The 21,912-nt window shown below is 46.8% G+C and overlaps 1 protein-coding gene across 2 annotated transcripts in view; it reads right to left on the reverse strand.

Annotated features, from left to right (window-relative positions):
• Positions 1–21,912, reverse strand: part of COL24A1 (collagen type XXIV alpha 1 chain) — a 395,453-nt gene that overhangs the window by 32,348 nt on the left and 341,193 nt on the right. For both annotated transcript variants that reach the window (XM_083157902.1, XM_083157901.1), the window contains 5 exons: positions 17,979–18,086; positions 16,782–16,889; positions 16,656–16,709; positions 13,799–13,861; positions 13,644–13,697 (listed from right to left, as the gene is read on the reverse strand). In XM_083157902.1, coding sequence (XP_083014028.1) covers positions 13,644–13,697; positions 13,799–13,861; positions 16,656–16,709; positions 16,782–16,889; positions 17,979–18,086 — 387 coding nt within the window. The remainder of the gene's footprint in view (positions 1–13,643; positions 13,698–13,798; positions 13,862–16,655; positions 16,710–16,781; positions 16,890–17,978; positions 18,087–21,912) is intronic.

Genomic DNA, 21,912 nt, shown 5'->3' on the forward strand with positions numbered 1-21,912 from the left:
GGATAGTCATGGCATCCACTGCTTCTGCCAGTGGATCCCTCGTCCTGGCATAAAACCTGGGCACCTGATGGTTGAACCTGGATGCCATCAGATTCACATCCGGGGTTCCCCACCTCAAAGTAATCTGGTGAAATACTTGTGGGTTCAGGCTCTATTCCCCTTCCATCAGCTCCTCCCTGCTCAGGAAGTCGGCCTCTATATTTTCCACTCCTGGTATGAATATTGCTGATAATGCTGGAACATTCTGTTCCGCCCACAAGAAGATTCTGGACACCTCCCACATAGCCAGCTTGCTGCGTGTGCCTCCCTGGTGATTCAGATATGCCACAGCTGTGGCGTTGTCGGTCTGAATCCTTAAAGGGAGCCTCTGTAACCTGTCTCCCGCCAGAGAAATCACCTTCCACACAGCTCTCAGTTCCAAGATGTTGATCGGTAAGGCAGACTCCTCTGGAGTCCACAAGCCCTGCAGACGCAGGTCCAAGACTACTGCCCCCCAGCCCCTGAGACTGGCGTCGGTAGTGACTACCAGCCAGCTCCAGGACTGCAGGGACCGACCCCACTGAAGGGAATCCACCTCTGTCCACCATTTCAGGGAGGATCGAGTTTCTGAAGACAGCACTATCTGTTCTGACTTCATGGTCTGCGTGTTTCCTGACCAAGTCGTCAAAATGTTCCACTGGAACACTCGAGAGTGGAACCTGGCGAACTGCAACGTCTCGAAAGACGCCACCATCTTCCCCAGCAGCTTGAGGCACCTCCATACCGATGTGCTCCGAGAGCCGAGAATCTCCTGGACCAAGGCAGCCAGATCCCTGGCCTTTGCCTCTGGTAAAAATACCCGATGTAGGTGGGTATCCAGAACAACTCCCAGGAATTGGAGTCTCTGTGACGGCACCAACTGAGACTTTTGTAAGTTTAAAAGCCAGCCGTGAGCCTGCAAAAAACTAATGGCTTCTGCCAAGTGACTCTGCAACATGTCTGCTGACTCCGCTTTGAACAGCAGGTCGTCCAAATATGGTATCACCGTGATTCCCCTCAGTCGAAGCACAGCCGCCATTACAGACATTATTTTGGTGAATACCCTTGGCGCTGTGGCCAGTCCAAAGGGCAACGCCTGGAATTGCAAGTGCAGGTCTCCTATCGCAAACCTCAACAGAGCCTGATGTTCTGGGTGTATAGGAACATGAAGGTACGCGTCCTGGACATCCATGGACGCCAAAAATTCTCCCTGGTCCAGGCTTAGTAGCACTGACCGTAGAGATTCCATTTTGAAATGGTCTACCCACAAATGGACATTCAGTGACTTTAAATTCAGAATTGGTCTGAAAGACCCGTCTGGTTTGGGCACCAGAAACAGAGTGGAATAAAAGCCTCTTTTCCACTCCGCTCTGGGGACCGGGATCACCACCCCCTTCTCTAAGAGAGAGTGAGCCGCACCCAAAAGAGCTGTACGGAGCCGAGCCTCCTTTGGTAGTGGTGTGGGAATGAATCTTCTCGGAGGAAGACCTTTGAAGAGAATTCTGTAACCCTGGGCTATAATGTCTGATACTCAGGAATCCTGGTCTAACAATGCCCATGCGTCCCTGAACTGTGACAGACGCCCCCCCACCTTGACCACCGCCGGGCAAATCCCCTGGCAGTCATGCGGAGGGTTTGTCATCTCCTTTGGTGTTTGGTTTCTTATGAAAGGAACCAAATTTTGACTTTGGGGCCTTACCCCTGGAGGACTGAAATGACTGTCCTCGAAAGGACGCACCTCCTCTAGGGGAGGGCCGAAAGGACGACCTGAAAGCAGAAAATCTTGATGTCTGCTTTGCTGCGGGGGCAGGCAGGAAGGTACTTTTGCCACCTGTGGCCTGCTTAATAATCTCTTCCAGCTCAGATCCAAATAACAGCTTTCCCTTAAAAGCTAATGCCTCTAAGGCCTTTTTAGACTCATTATCTGCCTCCCAAACCTTAAGCCAGAGCACTCTCCTGGCATTGACAGACACTGTGGAAACTCTAGCAGCCATTTTGAGAGCTTCCTCCTCAGCCTCCAGCACATACTCTGCTGCTGCTTTCAGCTTCTCCGCAAGCAACAACACACAAGGGTCAGCATGTAAAATAGTGCACAAATCATTAGCCCACACAATCATGGCCTTAGAGACCCAGGCTGAAGCAATCAGAGGACGAAGGGTGTATCCCACCCCTTCAAATATTGCTTTGAGGTTACCCTCCAGCTTTTTGTCTACAGGGTCCTTAAAAGCTGCTCCCCCTTGCACTGGTAAAACAGTAGCTTTTGACAAACGTGCCACAGAAGCATCAACCACTGGAACTTTCTCCCAGAGATCCACATGAGACTCAGGCATGGGGTACAGACTTAAGAATCTCTTAGACATCAGCAGCCTTTTATCGGGCGTTTTCCAAGCCCCTTCCAATAAATCCTGTAAACCTTCATCTGAAGGGAAGGTAACAGCTTCCTTAGGCTGCCGCTTAAAAACACCTTTTGCAGGAGTTTTATCTTCCACAGACAAATTTAACGCCTGTTTAGCAGCAGTAATCAAATCCTCCACCCCTGCGGCTGAGGAATCCTCAGAATCATCACCCTGCTCCCAGGGAATGTCTGCATATGCTCCATCCTCATCATCAATCATTAAAGGCACTGAGTAGGACCTATTAGGGGTCCCCACAGCATCAACATCAATTTTGTCTAGCAATTCACTAAACCTGTTGATCCCCTTTGCAGTATCCTGCATCACCTGTAGGAAAGCAGGATCTGCCTGGGTAAGAGGCAAGGAGCCCGAGGACTGCTGAGATGATGACATAGTTCTCTGAGAATCTACCAAGACATCACTCTGTCTGTCCAGCAATTGCACTAAAGCATTCACAGACCTGCCCAGGGCACTGGCCCACACAGGCTCCAATTGCTCTACCCTCTGGGGTTCACTCCCCATGGGTCTCACAGCAGCGCAAGCAATACACAAGCCCCCCTTGGCCATCTGCTCAGGTATAAATTTCAGTGTACATACACTGCAAGCGCTCAATGTATCTGGGGCTCCCTCCCCCAAAACCACAGACTGATGCACAGACATGATGTTCACAATATAACACAGTCACAGCGCAAAATGTACAGGCGTTTACACTGAGCCAATGTACTCAGTCACTTAGCTGTCTGTAATCTTCAGAATGGGGAAAATGATGCCCAGGAAATCCAATCACTCTGTCAGGATCTGTCAGCCAGCTCAGCTCCGCTGCAAGCGTTCCGAATGGCGCCAAAACAGAGTGAGGGAAGACACCAAGTCCCTGCTGCTGCGGGGTCTGTGACTTTTGGCGCCAACCACCCCCAGACAGCCGCTCCCTTAGTAGGATCTCCTAGTTCCAGTATCTCCCCCTCAGCTGGGGACCACTTGGAACATGCCTTTAACACACTGCTGTCCTCTCATATAGGAGCTCAGTGTGTAAGCTCCGCAGAAAATGGCCGCCGCCATCACGGAGCGCCTGTCCCCCATGATCCCCACCTAGCATGAAGCCGGTTTCAGAGCGCTCCAGAGCCCAGGCAGCTTCTTAAAAGAAGCTGTAAGCGCTGCACAGGGAGGCCAGACAGCGTCTCCCCTGTGCACAGTGAGCTGACAGGACGCGCTTCTGTCAGCTCCTGCTGCGCTAGCAGTGTGAGGATTCACTAATGAGAATCCTCACACTGTGCCTACCTAGCTAGAGTGAAAAGTTAATAAAATAATAAAAAACTATAACTACTCTAATTCTTCGGCTGCTCCCGCAGCCCTTTAGAATAGCACCCACTCCAGTGGGCACCTAACACGAACTGAAGAGTCTGGGATGCAGTAGGGGAGGAGCCTACCCTCTAAAGCTTTAGGATAGGTGCCTGGCTCCTTCGGACCCTCCTACATCCCAGTGTTGAGCTGTGTCACCAGGACCATTGAAAGAGAAATATATTAGGAGAGCAGATAGTAGAGGAATAACGGGTGCACACTACAGATATTTATAGTCCTCTTTTTGTTGAAGGTGTCCCTTTTCAGTTATATTGGAGTCTAGGCCGTTTATGTCCGTTGCCGTATATATGTTCGTGATGATCCAAAAAAAAAGATAAACAGAACAATAAAGGTTTTACAATGTGTACAATATGTGGTTCTAGAATTTCTTTCGAGCAGATGTGCAAGATATCGTATGCGTACCAAACTCACGTTTGTCTACGCTGATGTGACGCTTATAAAGGTATCTTTTAGTGATGTTTGAAGCAGAGGATATTTTGCTTGAAGCAGAAGATATTTCCTCGTAAAATGTACTCAAAATAAAAGGAGAAGAAAGTGCGACATGTGTAGATTTGACATGTACCAAATGTGAAGTTTATATGTGAGGAGCTGAATTAGCGTACTTCACTCACCAAATAGTGAAGAAAAATAAACATATAAAGGTTTCTTTTATTGAAAATATGGGCGTACCACAACTCACGATGTTTAAGGTGTTGTTCAAACTCGTAAGGGTTTCTTTATCCTCTCAGCTTATCGTATGGGAATCACCCAGTTTATCTCAAAGGAAAGTTTGATAAACCGAATATTAGAATTTACCAAGGTTATTATATAATTTTTTTATTTATTATATACCATTAGAAACAGCTGTATGGGGTAGGCGTACCCTAACTCACACTTGTGTGCTGGGCAGTCCACTCATAAAGGTTTCTTTGTTTCTCTGGAACATAGGGTTTTCTCCCAACTACCGTTCACCGTATATCATCCAGGGTACATATAAAGAGAGAATGTATGCCCAATGTAGATGTTGTTTCTATCATACACAAAATATAAGATAGGCCAATAATTATTGGCGTACCTTACTCACCACTTTAGGTGGCATCACCAGGCCTGTAGCGGTTTCTTTAGAGTTTCCCAAGGATGGATACCAATCAAAGTTTTTTTTTTTTAAATACGTGAAAAAACTTTAATCCAATGTAGAACAAAAACACCCAACAAGGGCTCAAAACACGTTAAAAACAAGTCCAATGTAGACACCAGAATGGCGTAAAAATACAATTTTAAAACAAGACAAAATCCGATACATACATCCAGGGGGTGGTGGCTGTTCACTCCTCTCCAGTAGCATCAACGCGTTTAGGTCATGGACCTTTCTCAAGATGTCTTGAGAAGATGTCTCAAGATGTCTTGAGAAAGGTCCATGACCGAAACGCATTGATGCTACTGGAGAGGAGTGAACAGCCACCACCCCCTGGATGTATGTATCGGATTTTGTCTTGTTTTTAAATTGTATTTTTACGCCATTCTGGTGTCTACATTGGACTTGTTTTTAACGTGTTTTGAGCCCTTGTTGGGTGTTTTTGTTCTACATTGGATTAAAGTTTTTTCACGTATTTAAAAAAAGAAAAAAAAACAAACGTTGATTGGTGTATATATATATATAATAACCTTGGTAAATTCTAATATTCGGTTTATCAAACTTTCCTTTGAGATAAACTGGGTGATTCCCATACGATAAGCTGAGAGGATAAAGAAACCCTTACGAGTTTGAATAACACCTTAAACATCGTGAGTTGGGGTACGCCCATATTTTCAATAAAAGAAACCTTTATATGTTTATTTTTCTTCACTATTTAATGAGTGAGGTACGCTAATTCAGCTCCTCACATATAAACTTCACATTTGGTACATGTCAAATCTACACATGTCGCACTTTCTTCTCCTTTTATTTTGAGTACATTTTACGAGGAAATATCTTCTGCTTCAAGCAAAATATCCTCTGCTTCAAACATCACTAAAAGATACCTTTATAAGCGTCACATCAGCGTAGACAAACGTGAGTTTGGTACGCATACGATATCTTGCACATCTGCTCGAAAGAAATTCTAGAACCACATATTGTACACATTGTAAAACCTTTATTGTTCTGTTTATCTTTTTTTTTGGATCATCACGAACATATATACGGCAACGGACATAAACGGCCTAGACTCCAATATAACTGAAAAGGGAAACCTTCAACAAAAAGAGGACTATATCCTACGGGTTTTCTAAGTATCTTTCTGCGCCTAATTGTATATCAGCTTCACAAATTTCTTGTTGGTATGGTAATTTAAGTGTTGGTGACACTTATGTGAGTTGTAACATCAGGGCAGCATAGCGCCATATATTATTCTGTCATTTCCTTCTTTTGTGTTCACTACAGATATTTATGTTTATCTGATGATTAAATATTCTTAAAATTGAACTTTTATTCATGCAATCGTTCAGAACGCGGTGACTATTTACACCTCCTTAATAAAACAATAGTATAGATGTGCAAAACAAGCCTGAAAATGTGATTAAAATCCAGATGTGGACGTTTCATGAACCATATGGGTTAATTTTCTTGTGACTTTATTAGCAGGGCCGGTGTCAGGTTTCTCAGCAGGGTGTGGTCATTAGCCCGACGTCGGGATCCCGACTGGCCAGATGGTGTGCGCAACTAAGCCTCTTGCGGGCTCGCTGCGCTCACCACCTATTCTATTCTCCCTCTATGAGGGTCGTGGACCCCCACAAGGGAAAATAGCAGGTGGCCGTCGGGAACCCGACTGTCTGTGTTTTGACAGTCGTACCCTGACGTCGGGTAAATGCCTGTCGGGACCCCGTCCGTCACCCTAGGCAAAACTTCAACCTACTGCCCCCCACCTATACTGCCACCAATACCCATTTGGTACCCTCACCTCCATACCCAAAAGTATGGAGGCGAGGTCTTAGACGTTCCACAGCAGCCACCTACATTAAGTACAAGTATCCTAATAGACATCCTTGATTTATTGATAGGCAGACTTGATGGCGCCCCCCCAGATCCCGGCGCCCTAGGCAGCTGCCAAATGGTAGAGCCGGCCCTGATTACTAGTACGTATTTATATATACTTCGCACCTGTCTCTGTTTTCAGCAGATTGTTAAGCACCGCATACAGACAGCTTTATTGCTTGGATACAGTATTGCACTCTTATCTTCATAAGCAATTTTGTTAATAATAAATGGATACAATTTGATCCTTTTTCCACCTCTGATGGCTTTGCAATAAATTGCAGTGATTTGTACACGCTATAGTCTGGTGCAATCAATCCTTTTGTTAGATGGTCCGAGTGTTCAATCCCTTATATTCGGTTTGATATATATTGTGCTCTCTGCTTATGAATAACCCCTGTAGTCAGATGTGAATTATATTCATATTACTCCCACATTTGCATATTCATTACAATCCTCCGTGTACATATACAGTGAATCAGTATTTAAACATTGTGTATTTTTGTTAGTATAATTGTATTACTACATATTGTCTATATGCCAATAATTCTGTGTATTTTATGTCATTACTTGGTAATCTGAGCACTCACCGCTTCTTCTAATATTGTGATACGGCGTCTGATGTCCCGCTTCGTGCAGTCTGAGCACACTGGCCGCTTTCCTTAATATTAGTATGTGGCTTCTCAGTACCATTACGCGGGTACAGCCGCTCATATACCGCTCAGTATTGCACTTGGCGCTTTGTGTCCCGCCTCGTGCAGTCTGAGCACACTGACCGCTTCCCCTGATATTGGTATGCGGCGTCAGCGTTGTGTAAGTGGGACTCTCAGCTGATACTTCTTATTTAACACAGAGTACATGAAACCACTGTTAACATTTCATTAGTATGCCAGCATTTCTAAGCTATCCTACATCAAACGCTTGATTATAGGATATAACTGGACGGTGTGACTGCGTAGCATATGATTGGGTAGGATATAACTGGACGGTATGACTGTGTAGCATATGATTGGGTAGGATATAACTGAATGGTGTGAGTGCGTAGCATATGATTGGGTAGGATATAACTGGACAGTATGACTGCGTAGCGTATGATTGGGTGGGATATAACTGGATGGTATGACTGCGTAGCATATGATTGGGTAGGATATAACTGAATGGTGTGAGTGCGTAGCGTATGATTGGGTAGGATATAACTGGAGGGTATGACTGCGTAGCGTATGATTGGGTGGGATATAACTGGATGGTGTGACTGCGTAGCATATGATTGGGTAGGATATAACTGGACAGTATGACTGTGTAGCGTATGATTGGGTAGGATATAACTGGAAGGTATGACTGCGTAGCATATGATTGGGTAAGATATAACTGGAGGGTATGACTGCGTAGCGTATGATTGGGTGGGATATAACTGGATGGTGTGACTGCGTAGCATATGATTGGGTGGGATATAACTGAATGGTGTGAGTGCGTAGCGTATGATTGGGTAGGATATAACTGGACGGTGTGACTGCGTAGCATATGATTGGGTGGGATATAACTGGGCGGTGTGACTGCGTAGCAGATGATTGGGTGGGATATAACTGGATGGTGTGACTGCGTAGCGTATGATTGGGTGGGATATAACTTGATGGTGTGACTGCGTAGCGTATAATTGGGTGGGATATAACTTGATGGTGTGAGTGCGTAGCGTATGATTGGGTGGGATATAACTGGGCGGTATGACTGCGTAGCGGATGATTGGGTAGGATATAACTGGAGGGTGTGACTGCGTAGCGTATGATTGGGTAGGATATAACTTGATGGTGTGACTGCGTAGCGTATGATTGGGTGGGATATAACTTGATGGTGTGACTGCGTAGCGTATGATTGGGTGGGATATAACTGGACAGTATGACTGCGTAGCGTATGATTGGGTGGGATATAACTGGACAGTATGACTGCGTAGCGTATGATTGGGTGGGATATAACTTGATGGTGTGACTGCGTAGCGTATGATTGGGTGGGATATAACTGTATGGTGTGAGTGCGTAGCGTATGATTGGGTGGGATATAACTTGATGGTGTGACTGCGTAGCAGATGATTGGGTGGGATATAACTTGATGGTGTGACTGCGTAGCGTATGATTGGGTGGGATATAACTGAATGGTGTGAGTGCGTAGCGTATGATTGGGTGGGATATAACTGAATGGTGTGAGTGCGTAGCGTATGATTGGGTGGGATATAACTTGATGGTGTGACTGCGTAGCGTATGATTGGGTGGGATTAAACTGGACGGTGTGACTGCGTAGCGTATGATTGGGTGGGATATAACTTGATGGTGTGACTGCGTAGCATATGATTGGGTGGGATATAACTGGGCGGTGTGACTGCGTAGCGTATGATTGGGTAGGATATAACTGGAGGGTGTGACTGCGTAGCGTATGATTGGGTAGGATATAACTTGATGGTGTGACTGCGTAGCGTATGATTGAGTAGGATATAACTGGAGGGTGTGACTGCGTAGCATATGATTGGGTGGGATATAACTGGACGGTGTGACTGCGTAGCGTATGATTGGGTGGGATATAACTTGATGGTGTGACTGCGTAGCATATGATTGGGTGGGATATAACTGGGCGGTGTGACTGCGTAGCGTATGATTGGGTAGGATATAACTTGATGGTGTGACTGCGTAGCGTATGATTGGGTAGGATATAACTGGGCGGTGTGACTGCGTAGCGTATGATTGGGTAGGATATAACTTGATGGTGTGACTGCGTAGCGTATGATTGGGTGGGATATAACTGGGCGGTGTGACTGCGTAGCGTATGATTGGGTAGGATATAACTTGATGGTGTGACTGCGTAGCGTATGATTGGGTAGGATATAACTGGATGGTGTGAGTGCGTAGCGTATGATTGGGTGGGATATAACTGAACGGTGTGACTGCGTAGCGTATGATTGGGTGGGATATAACTGGACAGTATGACTGCGTAGCGTATGATTGGGTGGGATATAACTGGATGGTGTGACTGCGTAGCGTATGATTGGGTGGGATATAACTTGATGGTGTGACTGCGTAGCGTATGATTGGGTGGGATATAACTTGATGGTGTGACTGCGTAGCGTATGATTGGGTGGGATATAACTGGACAGTATGACTGCGTAGCGTATGATTGGGTGGGATATAACTGGACAGTATGACTGCGTAGCGTATGATTGGGTGGGATATAACTGGATGGTGTGACTGCGTAGCGTATGATTGGGTGGGATATAACTGAATGGTGTGAGTGCGTAGCGTATGATTGGGTAGGATATGACTGGATGGTGTGACTGCGTAGCGTATGATTGGGTGGGATATAACTGGACGGTATGACTGCGTAGCGTATGATTGGGTGGGATATAACTGGACGGTATGACTGCGTGCGTAGTGTATGATTGGGTAGGATATAACTGGACGGTGTGACTGCGTAGCGTATGATTGGGTAGGATATAACTGGACGGTGTGACTGCGTAGCAGATGATTGGGTGGGATATAACTGGACGGTGTGACTGCGTAGCGTATGATTGGGTAGGATATAACTTGATGGTGTGACTGCGTAGCGTATGATTGGGTAGGATATAACTTGATGGTGTGACTGCGTAGCGTATGATTGAGTAGGATATAACTGGAGGGTGTGACTGCGTAGCATATGATTGGGTGGGATATAACTGGACGGTGTGACTGCGTAGCGTATGATTGGGTGGGATATAACTTGATGGTGTGACTGCGTAGCATATGATTGGGTGGGATATAACTGGGCGGTGTGACTGCGTAGCGTATGATTGGGTAGGATATAACTTGATGGTGTGACTGCGTAGCGTATGATTGGGTAGGATATAACTGGGCGGTGTGACTGCGTAGCGTATGATTGGGTAGGATATAACTTGATGGTGTGACTGCGTAGCGTATGATTGGGTGGGATATAACTGGGCGGTGTGACTGCGTAGCGTATGATTGGGTAGGATATAACTTGATGGTGTGACTGCGTAGCGTATGATTGGGTAGGATATAACTGGATGGTGTGAGTGCGTAGCGTATGATTGGGTGGGATATAACTGAACGGTGTGACTGCGTAGCGTATGATTGGGTGGGATATAACTGGACAGTATGACTGCGTAGCGTATGATTGGGTGGGATATAACTGGATGGTGTGACTGCGTAGCGTATGATTGGGTGGGATATAACTTGATGGTGTGACTGCGTAGCGTATGATTGGGTGGGATATAACTTGATGGTGTGACTGCGTAGCGTATGATTGGGTGGGATATAACTGGACAGTATGACTGCGTAGCGTATGATTGGGTGGGATATAACTGGACAGTATGACTGCGTAGCGTATGATTGGGTGGGATATAACTGGATGGTGTGACTGCGTAGCGTATGATTGGGTGGGATATAACTGAATGGTGTGAGTGCGTAGCGTATGATTGGGTAGGATATGACTGGATGGTGTGACTGCGTAGCGTATGATTGGGTGGGATATAACTGGACGGTATGACTGCGTAGCGTATGATTGGGTGGGATATAACTGGACGGTATGACTGCGTGCGTAGTGTATGATTGGGTAGGATATAACTGGACGGTGTGACTGCGTAGCGTATGATTGGGTAGGATATAACTGGACGGTGTGACTGCGTAGCGTATGATTGGGTGGGATATAACTGGGCGGTGTGACTGCGTAGCAGATGATTGGGTGGGATATAACTGGACGGTGTGACTGCGTAGCGTATGATTGGGTGGGATATAACTGGGCGGTGTGACTGCGTAGCAGATGATTGGGTGGGATATAACTGGATGGTGTGACTGCGTAGCGTATGATTGGGTGGGATATAACTTGATGGTGTGACTGCGTAGCGTATAATTGGGTGGGATATAACTTGATGGTGTGAGTGCGTAGCGTATGATTGGGTGGGATATAACTGGGCGGTATGACTGCGTAGCGGATGATTGGGTAGGATATCACTGGAGGGTGTGACTGCGTAGCGTATGATTGGGTAGGATATAACTTGATGGTGTGACTGCGTAGCGTATGATTGGGTGGGATATAACTGGACAGTGTGACTGCGTAGCGTATGATTGGGTGGGATATAACTGGATGGTGTGACTGCGTAGCGTATGATTGGGTGGGATATAACTGAATGGTGTGAGTGCGTAGCGTATGATTGGGTAGGATATGACTGGATGGTGTGACTGCGTAGCGTATGATTGGGTGGGATATAACTTGACGGTATGACTGCGTAGCGTATGATTGGGTGGGATATAACTGGACGGTATGACTGCGTGCGTAGTGTATGATTGGGTAGGATATAACTGGACGGTGTGACTGCGTAGCGTATGATTGGGTAGGATATAACTGGACGGTGTGACTGCGTAGCGCATGATTGGGTGGGATATAACTGGGCGGTGTGACTGCGTAGCAGATGATTGGGTGGGATATAACTGGACGGTGTGACTGCGTAGTGTATGATTGGGTAGGATATAACTGGACGGTGTGACTGTGTAGCGTATGATTGGGTAGGATATAACTGAATGGTGTGAGTGCGTAGCGTATGATTGGGTAGGATATGACTGGATGGTGTGACTGCGTAGCGTATGATTGGGTGGGATATAACTTGACGGTATGACTGCGTAGCGTATGATTGGGTGGGATATAACTGGACGGTATGACTGCGTGCGTAGTGTATGATTGGGTAGGATATAACTGGACGGTGTGACTGCGTAGCGTATGATTGGGTAGGATATAACTGGACGGTGTGACTGCGTAGCGCATGATTGGGTGGGATATAACTGGGCGGTGTGACTGCGTAGCGTATGATTGGGTGGGATATAACTGGACGGTATGACTGCGTAGCGTGATTGGGTGGGATATAACTGGACGGTATGACTGCGTGCGTAGTGTATGATTGGGTAGGATATAACTGGACGGTGTGACTGCGTAGCGTATGATTGGGTAGGATATAACTGGACGGTATGACTGCGTGCGTAGTGTATGATTGGGTGGGATATAACTGGACGGTGTGACTGCGTAGTGTATGATTGGGTAGGATATAACTGGACGGTATGACTGCGTGCGTAGTGTATGATTGGGTGGGATATAACGGGATGGTGTGACTGCGTAGTGTATGATTGGGTAGGATATGACTGGATGGTGTGACTGCGTAGCGTATGATTGGGTGGGATATAACTGGACGGTATGACTGCGTAGCGTATGATTGGGTGGGATATAACTGGACGGTGTGACTGCGTAGCGTATGATTGGGTGGGATATAACTGGACGGTGTGACTGTGTAGCGTATGATTGGGTAGGATATAACTGGACGGTGTGACTGCGTAGCGTATGATTGGGTGGGATATAACTGGGCGGTGTGACTGCGTAGCAGATGATTGGGTGGGATATAACTGGACGGTGTGACTGCGTAGCGTATGATTGGGTGGGATATAACTGGGCGGTGTGACTGCGTAGCAGATGATTGGGTGGGATATAACTGGACGGTGTGACTGCGTAGTGTATGATTGGGTGGGATATAACTGGACGGTATGACTGCGTGCGTAGTGTATGATTGGGTAGGATATAACTGGACGGTATGACTGCGTAGTGTATGATTGGTTAGGATATAACTGGACGGTGTGACTGCGTAGCGTATGAATGGGTAGGATATAACTGGACGGTATGACTGTGTAGCGTATGATTGGTTAGGATATAACTGGATGGTGTGACTGCGTAGCGTATGATTGGGTAGGATATAACTGGATGGTATGTTGCAGACACGTTTGCCAAGAAGGCAGTGGGGAACATTTAGATGTCACCCCCTGCTGGTGGGAGGACTGTGGGCACCAAACTGTACACAAGGTACTCACCAGGTTGCCTGCTGGCCCTATTATACCGCTGGGACCTCCCGCACCACTGTTACCCTGCAAAGAACACAGAGTGGTTACATGTGTAAATAAATAAATATATATATACACACGCACGCACGCACGGACATATATGTACAGAGGTAAGGTGTACTCACAGCCTGTCCAGTGGGACCTTTTGGGCCAACCATTCCCACAAGGCCGATGTCACCACTGGGACCCTACGATACAGGAATTGTATATGAGAACTAGGACACTCCATGGGAAGGGACAGGGTAACATGCTGCAGCACAGAGGTGTCCTATTTATTTTTATTTATATATTTACAGTTTGGAAAAAACAGTGATTAAACAAACTGGGTAGATACAAACCGACATAAAGGTAGGAGGGCCCTGCTCTCAAGCTATAGGGATAATAGGAGGATACATAAGGATAGGATTCCATAGCATGGCAGTCCCACCAGATTACAGGACAGTCCTGATGGGATGCAGAAACCATCTCATATAGAGGTAGGAGGGCCCTGCTCACAAGCTTACAGTCTATAGGGATAATAGGAGGGATACATAAGGATAGGATTCCATAGCATGGCAGTCCCATCAGATTACAGGACAGTCCTGATGGGATGCAGAAACCATCTCATATAGAGGTAGGAGGGCCCTGCTCACAGGCTTACACTATAGGGATAATAGGAGAGATACATAAGGATAAGATTCCATAGCATGGCAGTCCCACCAGATTACAGGACAGTCCTGATGGGATGCAGAAACCATCTCATATAGAGGTAGGAGGGTCCTGCTCACAGGCTTACAGTCTATAGGGATAATAGGAGGGATACATAAGGATAAGATTCCATAGCATGGCAGTCCCACCAGATTACAGGACAGTCCTGATGGGATACAGAAACCATCTCATATAGAGGTAGGAGGGCCCTGCTCACAGGCTTACAGTCTATAGAGATAATAGGAGGGATACATAAGGATAGGATTCCATAGCATGGCAGTCCCACCAGATTACAGACAGTCCTGATGGGATACAGAAACCATCTCATATAGAGGTAGGAGGGCCCTGCTCACAGGCTTACAGTCTATAGGGATAATAGGAGGGATACATAAGGATAGGATTCCATAGCATGGCAGTCCCACCAGATTACAGACAGTCCTGATGGGATACAGAAACCATCTCATATAGAGGTAGGAGGGCCCTGCTCACAGGCTTACAGTCTATAGGGATAATAGGGGGATATATAAGGATAGGATTCCATAGCATGGCAGTCCCACCAGATTACAGGACAGTCCTGATGGGAAGCAGAAACCATCTCATATAGAGGTAGGAGGGCCCTGCTCTCAGGCTTACAGTCTATAGGGATAATAGGAGGGATACATAAGGATAAGATTCCATAGCATGGCAGTCCCACCAGATTACAGGACAGTCCTGATGGGATGCAATTAGATATAAATGCTACTGGAGGTTGTGTGGGGTCCTGAATATGATAGGCTTGTGCGTGGAAGGGCATTCCATGTGTGTGTGTGTGGATGAGAGACACAGATCTTGTGCAGAGCGGAGAGGTCGGGTGATGAGAGAGGCAGATCTTGTGCAGAGCGGAGAGGTCGGGTGGGGATATATTGTGAGGTAATAGAAGAGATATAAGTCGGTGTAGTCAGAGTGATGGCTTTGTATGTAAGTGGAAGTATTTTATATTGAATACGGTAATATACAGGCAACGAATGGAGGGACTGGCAGAGCGGATCAGCAGACGATGAACGTCTAGCCAGGAAGATCAGCCTCGCAGCTGCATTCAGAATGGATTGTAGTGGTGAGAGTCTGTTCTAAGGAAGACCAGTTAGGAGGCCATTGCAATAATCAATGCGTGATATAATGAGGTGCATGGATTAGAGTTTTTGCAGTGTCTTGTGTAAGGTATGGATGAATTTTTGATACATTTTTATAGATGCATGTAACATGATTAAAGGCCCATACACAATAGGTGACTTTTGAGCTGAAAGTCGCTCAAAACAGCATGCTTGAGCGGCTTTCATCCCAAAGCCGCCCAGTGTGTATGCCCCAGCGATGAGGGGCGCTCCCGCATCATCGCCAGTATTTCGTTCATCTGCTGGTAATACCAGCAGATGAGCGGCTTTGAGGACGGCTTTGCTCAGCTCTGCGCTATGGAAAGCCGTCCTCCCCCCCACTGTCAGCACCGGGCAGGGGGAAAGTCGCTCAGTGTGTACGCACTGAGCGTCTTTTCCCCCAGCGATGAACGCGATCATCGCTGTCTATACACGCTAGGCACAGCCGCCGGGTGTGTATGGACCATTAGAGACAGATTGAATGTGAGGAATGAAGGACAGTTCAGAGTCGAGGATGACCCCTAGGCAGCGAGCTGGTGGAGTAGGATTAATTAGAGTAGTGATAGAGATATCAGGTTGGTAACTGCTCCTGGCTGGGGGGAATATAATTAATTCTGTTTTGGGAATGTTGAGGTGACGAGATGACACCCAAGATGAAATGGCAGAAAGACAATCAGAGACACGGAGCAATACTGATGGTGACAATTCCAGGGAAGATGGATAGATTCGAGTATCATCAGCATACAGGTGATACTGAAATCCAAAAGGGTTAATTAGTTTCCCAAGTGAGGAGGTATAGATTGAGAAAAGCAGAGGGCCTAAGACTGAACCTTGTGGTTCTCCAACAGACAGTGGTAGTGAGGAGGAGGTAGAATCAGAGAAGCGAACACTGGAAGAGCGATTAGATAGGTAGGAAGAGAACCAGGAAAGGGCTGTGTTCTGAAGACCTAGGGAGTGTAGTGTTTGTATGAGAAGAGAGTGGTCGACAGTGTCAGAGGCAGCTGAGACATCTAGAAGAATAAGAAGTGAGTAATGTCCTTTAGATTCAGCAGTGGCCAGATCAGGTCCTATACACATTACCAGATGTGAGGCCAGGCTGCGCAGGAATGTACTCTGCTACGTAGTGGGTGAGGAGATGAAGGCACCTGGTTATACATATATGACGTACCTTTGGGCCTGGGAAGCCCTGGAACCCCATCACACCCTGGTCACCATCTTCTCCCTGTAAGATCTGAGTATAAATCACCTGCGCTCATTATATAACATGTGCTGGAGATAATGGAGGCGGACGTACCAGGACACCCTTCATGCCGGACTCGCCTCTTGCTCCTTGGTCACCTTGAGATCCAGGGAAGCCTCTTAGTCCCGACTTTCCTGGGTATCCGCGGAGTCCCAGCTCCCCCTCAAATTGTAACAGGGAAATATTTTATTTACAGCTCTTTCCATTACACCAGCTGTATATTACCGGGGCCCCCCATTACACCAGCTGTACATTACCGGGGCCCCCCATTACACCAGCTGTACATTACCGGGGCCCCCCATTACACCAGCTGTACATTACCGGGGCCCCCCATTACACCAGCTGTACATTACCGGGGCCCCCCATTACACTAGCTGTACATTACCAGAGCCCCCCCCCATTACACCAGCTGTACATTAGCAGAGCCCCCCCCCATTACACCAGCTGTACATTACCAGAAACCCCCCCCCCCCCATTACACCAGCTGTACATTACCGGGGCCCCCCATTACACCAGCTGTACATTACCAGAGACCCCCCCCCATTACACCAGCTGTACATTACCAGAGACCCCCCCCCCATTACACCAGCTGTACATTACCAGAGCCCCACCATTACACCAGCTGTACATTACCCCCCCCCCCCCCCCATTACACCAGCTGTACAGTACCAGAGACCCCCCCCCATTACACCGGCTGTACATTACCAGAGACCCCCCCCCCCATTACACCGGCTGTACATTACCAGAGACACCCCCCCATTACACCGGCTGTACAGTACCAGAGACCCCCCCATTACACCGGCTGTACATTACCAGAGTCCCCCCCCCCCCATTACACCGGCTGTACATTACCAGAGACCCCCCCCCCCCATTACACCGGCTGTACAGTACCAGAGACCCCCCCCCCATTACACGAGCTGTACATTACCAGAGACCCCCCCCCCCCATTGCACCAGCTGTACATTACCCCCCCCCCATTACACCGGCTGTACAGTACCAGAGACCCCCCCCCCGCATTACACCGTCTGTACAGTACCAGAGGCCCCCCCCCCATTACACCAGCTGTACATTACCAGAGCGCCCCCCCCCCATTACACCGGCTGTACAGTACCAGAGACCCCCCCCCCCATTACACCAGCTGTACATTACCAGAGACCCCCCCCCATTGCACCAGCTTTACATTACCAGAGCCCCCCCCATTACACCATAACCAGAGTACAGTGTGTAAGTGTATGACAACCATAACAATACCTTAGGTCCTGGCGCCCCCATTTCGCCTTCAATGCCAAGAGTCCCTTTCAGTCCCGGCCGACCAGGTAATCCCGCCAGCCCAGAGAGGCCGGTTTCCCCTTTTTCACCCTGTGGCGATTATATGCAGGCATCAGATTCCTATTAAACTGTCAGCCACAAGCCACCAGGACAATAACCAGTTCTATATCTGAGGGGGATTAATACTGATGTGACCCTGTATGTGGTCATAGTGCGCCCCGTCCACACACCAGTAACAGAGATCCACATCCCACTCCACAGGGTCGTCCTGTGCAGCAGATCTTCAATACGAACCTTCAGGCCATTACCTTCATTACAATAACCCTTTAATGGTGTCATTTTATGTGTTTTCAATATCAGAATGATACATTGTATAATGTGTACAGAGAGGCCCATACATCATGGAATCCTGAGAGTAACACAAAGTTTCGGCAATCTGCTGACAGGAAATGCAGGGGAATGGTGGGAATGGCTTTGGGACACTGACATCACATGTACCTCCATGTCTGATAGGTGACAGTCCACAGATCACGGTCTCTATGGAGAGGATTTCTGTACTGCACACACTGATGCTGTACAGACATGGATGACGTAGCTTTGACAAGCAGAGGGCAGCTGGTAATTTATTTATTTACAGCGTCTTATATAGCGCAGCTGATTCCGTTACAGTGTCTTATATAGCGCAGCTGATTCTGTTACAGCGTCTTATATAGCGCAGCTGATTCCGTTACAGCGTCTTATATAGCGCAGCAGATTCCGTTACAGTGTCTTATATAGCGCAGCAGCTTCCGTTAGTCTTATATAGCGCAGCAGATTCCGTTACAGTGTCTTATATAGCGCAGCAGATTCCGTTACAGCATCTTATATAGTGCAGCAGATTCCGTTACAGCGTCTTATATAGCGCAGCAGATTCTGTTAGTGTCTTATATAGTGCAGCAGATTCCGTTACAGTGTCTTATATAGCGCAGCAGATTCCGTTACAGTGTCTTATATAGCGCAGCAGATTCCGTTACAGTGTCTTATATAGCGCAGCAGATTCCGTTACAGTGTCTTATATAGCGCAGCAGATTCCGTTACACTGTCTTATATAGCGCAGCAGATTCCGTTACAGCGTCTTATATAGCGCAGCAGATTCCGTTACAGTGCCTTATATAGCGCAGCAGATTCCGTTACAGTGCCATATATAGCGCAGCAGATTCCGTTACAGTGTATTATATAGTGCAGCAGATTCCGTTACAGTGGCTTATATAGCGCAGCAGATTCCGTTACAGTGTCTTATATAGCGCAGCAGATTCCGTTACAGTGTCTTATATAGCGCAGCAGATTCCGTTACAGCGTCTTATATAGCGCAGCAGATTCCGTTACACTGTATTTTATAGTGCAGCAGATTCCGTTACAGTGGCTTATATAGCGCAGCAGGTTCCGTTACAGTGTCTTATATAGCGCAGTAGATTCCGTTACACTGTATTATATAGTGCAGCAGATTCCGTTACAGTGGCTTATATAGCGCAGCAGGTTCCGTTACAGCGTCTTATATAGCGCAGCAGATTCTGTTAGTGTCTTATATAGCGCAGCAGATTCCGTTACAGTGTCTTATATAGCGCAGCAGATTCCGTTACAGTGTCTTATATAGCGCAGCAGATTCCGTTACACTGTCTTATATAGCGCAGCAGATTCCGTTACAGCGTCTTATATAGCGCAGCAGATTCCGTTACAGCGTCTTATATAGCGCAGCAGATTCCGTTACAGCGTCTTATATAGTGCAGCAGATTCCGTTACAGCGCCTTATATAGCACAGCTGATTCCGTTACAGTGTCTTATATAGCGCAGCAGATTCCGTTACAGCGTCTTATATAGCGCAGCAGATTCCGTTACAGCGCTTTATATAGCGCAGCAGATTCCGTTACAGTGCCTTATATAGCGCAGCAGATTCCGTTACAGTGGCATATATAGCGCAGCAGATTCCGTTACAGTGTATTATATAGTGCAGCAGATTCCGTTACAGTGGCTTATATAGCGCAGCAGATTCCGTTACAGTGTCTTATATAGCGCAGCAGATTCCGTTACAGCGTCTTATATAGCGCAGCAGATTCCGTTACAGCGTCTTATATAGCGCAGCAGATTCCGTTACACTGTATTATATAGTGCAGCAGATTCCGTTACAGTGGCTTATATAGCGCAGCAGGTTCCGTTACAGTGTCTTATATAGCGCAGTAGATTCCGTTACACTGTATTATATAGTGCAGCAGATTCCGTTACAGTGGCTTATATAGTGCAGCAGGTTCCGTTACAGCGTCTTATATAGCGCAGCAGATTCTGTTAGTGTCTTATATAGCGCAGCAGATTCCGTTACAGTGTCTTATATAGCGCAGCAGATTCCGTTACAGTGTCTTATATAGCGCAGCAGATTCCGTTACACTGTCTTATATAGCGCAGCAGATTCCGTTACAGCGTCTTATATAGCGCAGCAGATTCCGTTACAGCGTCTTATATAGTGCAGCAGATTCCGTTACAGTGCCTTATATAGCACAGCAGATTCCGTTACAGTGGCTTATATAGCGCAGCAGATTCCGTTACAGTGTCTTATATAGTGCAGCAGATTATGTTCCAGTGTCTAATACATAGCGCAGCAGATTCTGTTACAGTGTCTTATATAGCGCAGCAGATTCCGTTACAGCGTCTTATATAGTGCAGCAGATTCGGTTACAGCGCCTTATATAGCACAGCTGATTCCGTTACAGTGTCTTATATAGCGCAGCAGATTCCGTTACAGTGGCTTATATAGCGCAGCAGATTCCGTTACAGTGTCTTATATAGTGCAGCAGATTATGTTCCAGTGTCTAATACATAGCGCAGCAGATTCTGTTACAGTGTCTTATATAGCGCAGCAGATTACGTTACAGCGTCTTATATAGCGCAGCAGATTCCGTAACAGTGTCTTATATAGTGCAGCAGATTCCGTTACAGTGGCTTATATAGCGCAGCAGATTCCGTTACAGTGTGTTATATAGCGCAGCAGATTCCGTTACAGCGTCTTATATAGCGCAGCAGATTCCGTTAGTGTCTTATATAGCGCAGCAGATTCCGTTACAGCGTCTTATATAGTGCAGCAGATTCCGTTACAGCGTCTTATATAGCGCAGCAGATTCCGTTACAGCGTCTTATATAGCGCAGCAGACTCCGTTACAGTGTCTTATATAGTGCAGCAGATTCCGTTACAGTGGCTTATATAGCGCAGCAGATTCCGTTACAGCGTCTTATATAGCGCAGCAGATTCTGTTACAGTGTATTATATAGCGCAGCAGATTCCGTTACAGTGTCTTATATAGCGCAGCAGATTCCGTTAGTGTCTTATATAGCGCAACAGATTCCGTTACAGCGTCTTATATAGCACAGCAGATTCCGTTACAGCGTCTTATATAGCGCAGCAGATTCCGTTACAGTGTCTTATATAGCGCAGCAGATTCCGTTACAGTGTCTTATATAGCGCAGCAGATTCCGTTACAGCGTGTTATATAGCGCAGCAGATTCCGTTACAGTGTCTTATATAGTGCAGCAGATTCCGTTACAGTGGCTTATATAGTGCAGCAGATTCCGTTACAGTGGCTTATATAGCGCAGCAGATTCCGTTACAGTGGCTTATATAGCGCAGCAGATTCCGTTACAGCGTCTTATATAGCGCAGCAGATTCCGCTACAGTGTCTTATATATAGTGCAGCAGATTCCGTTACAGTGGCATATATAGCGCAGCAGATTCCGTTACAGTGGCTTATATAGCGCAGCAGATTCCGTTACAGCGGCTTATATAGTGCAGCAGATTCCGTTACAGCGTCTTATATAGCACAGCAGATTCCGTTACAGCGTCTTATATAGCGCAGCAGATTCCGTTACAGTGTCTTATATAGCGCAGCAGATT

This window comes from Crinia signifera, chromosome 8, assembly GCF_055691185.1.
Source record: "Crinia signifera chromosome 8, ASM5569118v1, whole genome shotgun sequence".
Lineage (NCBI taxonomy): Eukaryota > Metazoa > Chordata > Amphibia > Anura > Myobatrachidae > Crinia > Crinia signifera.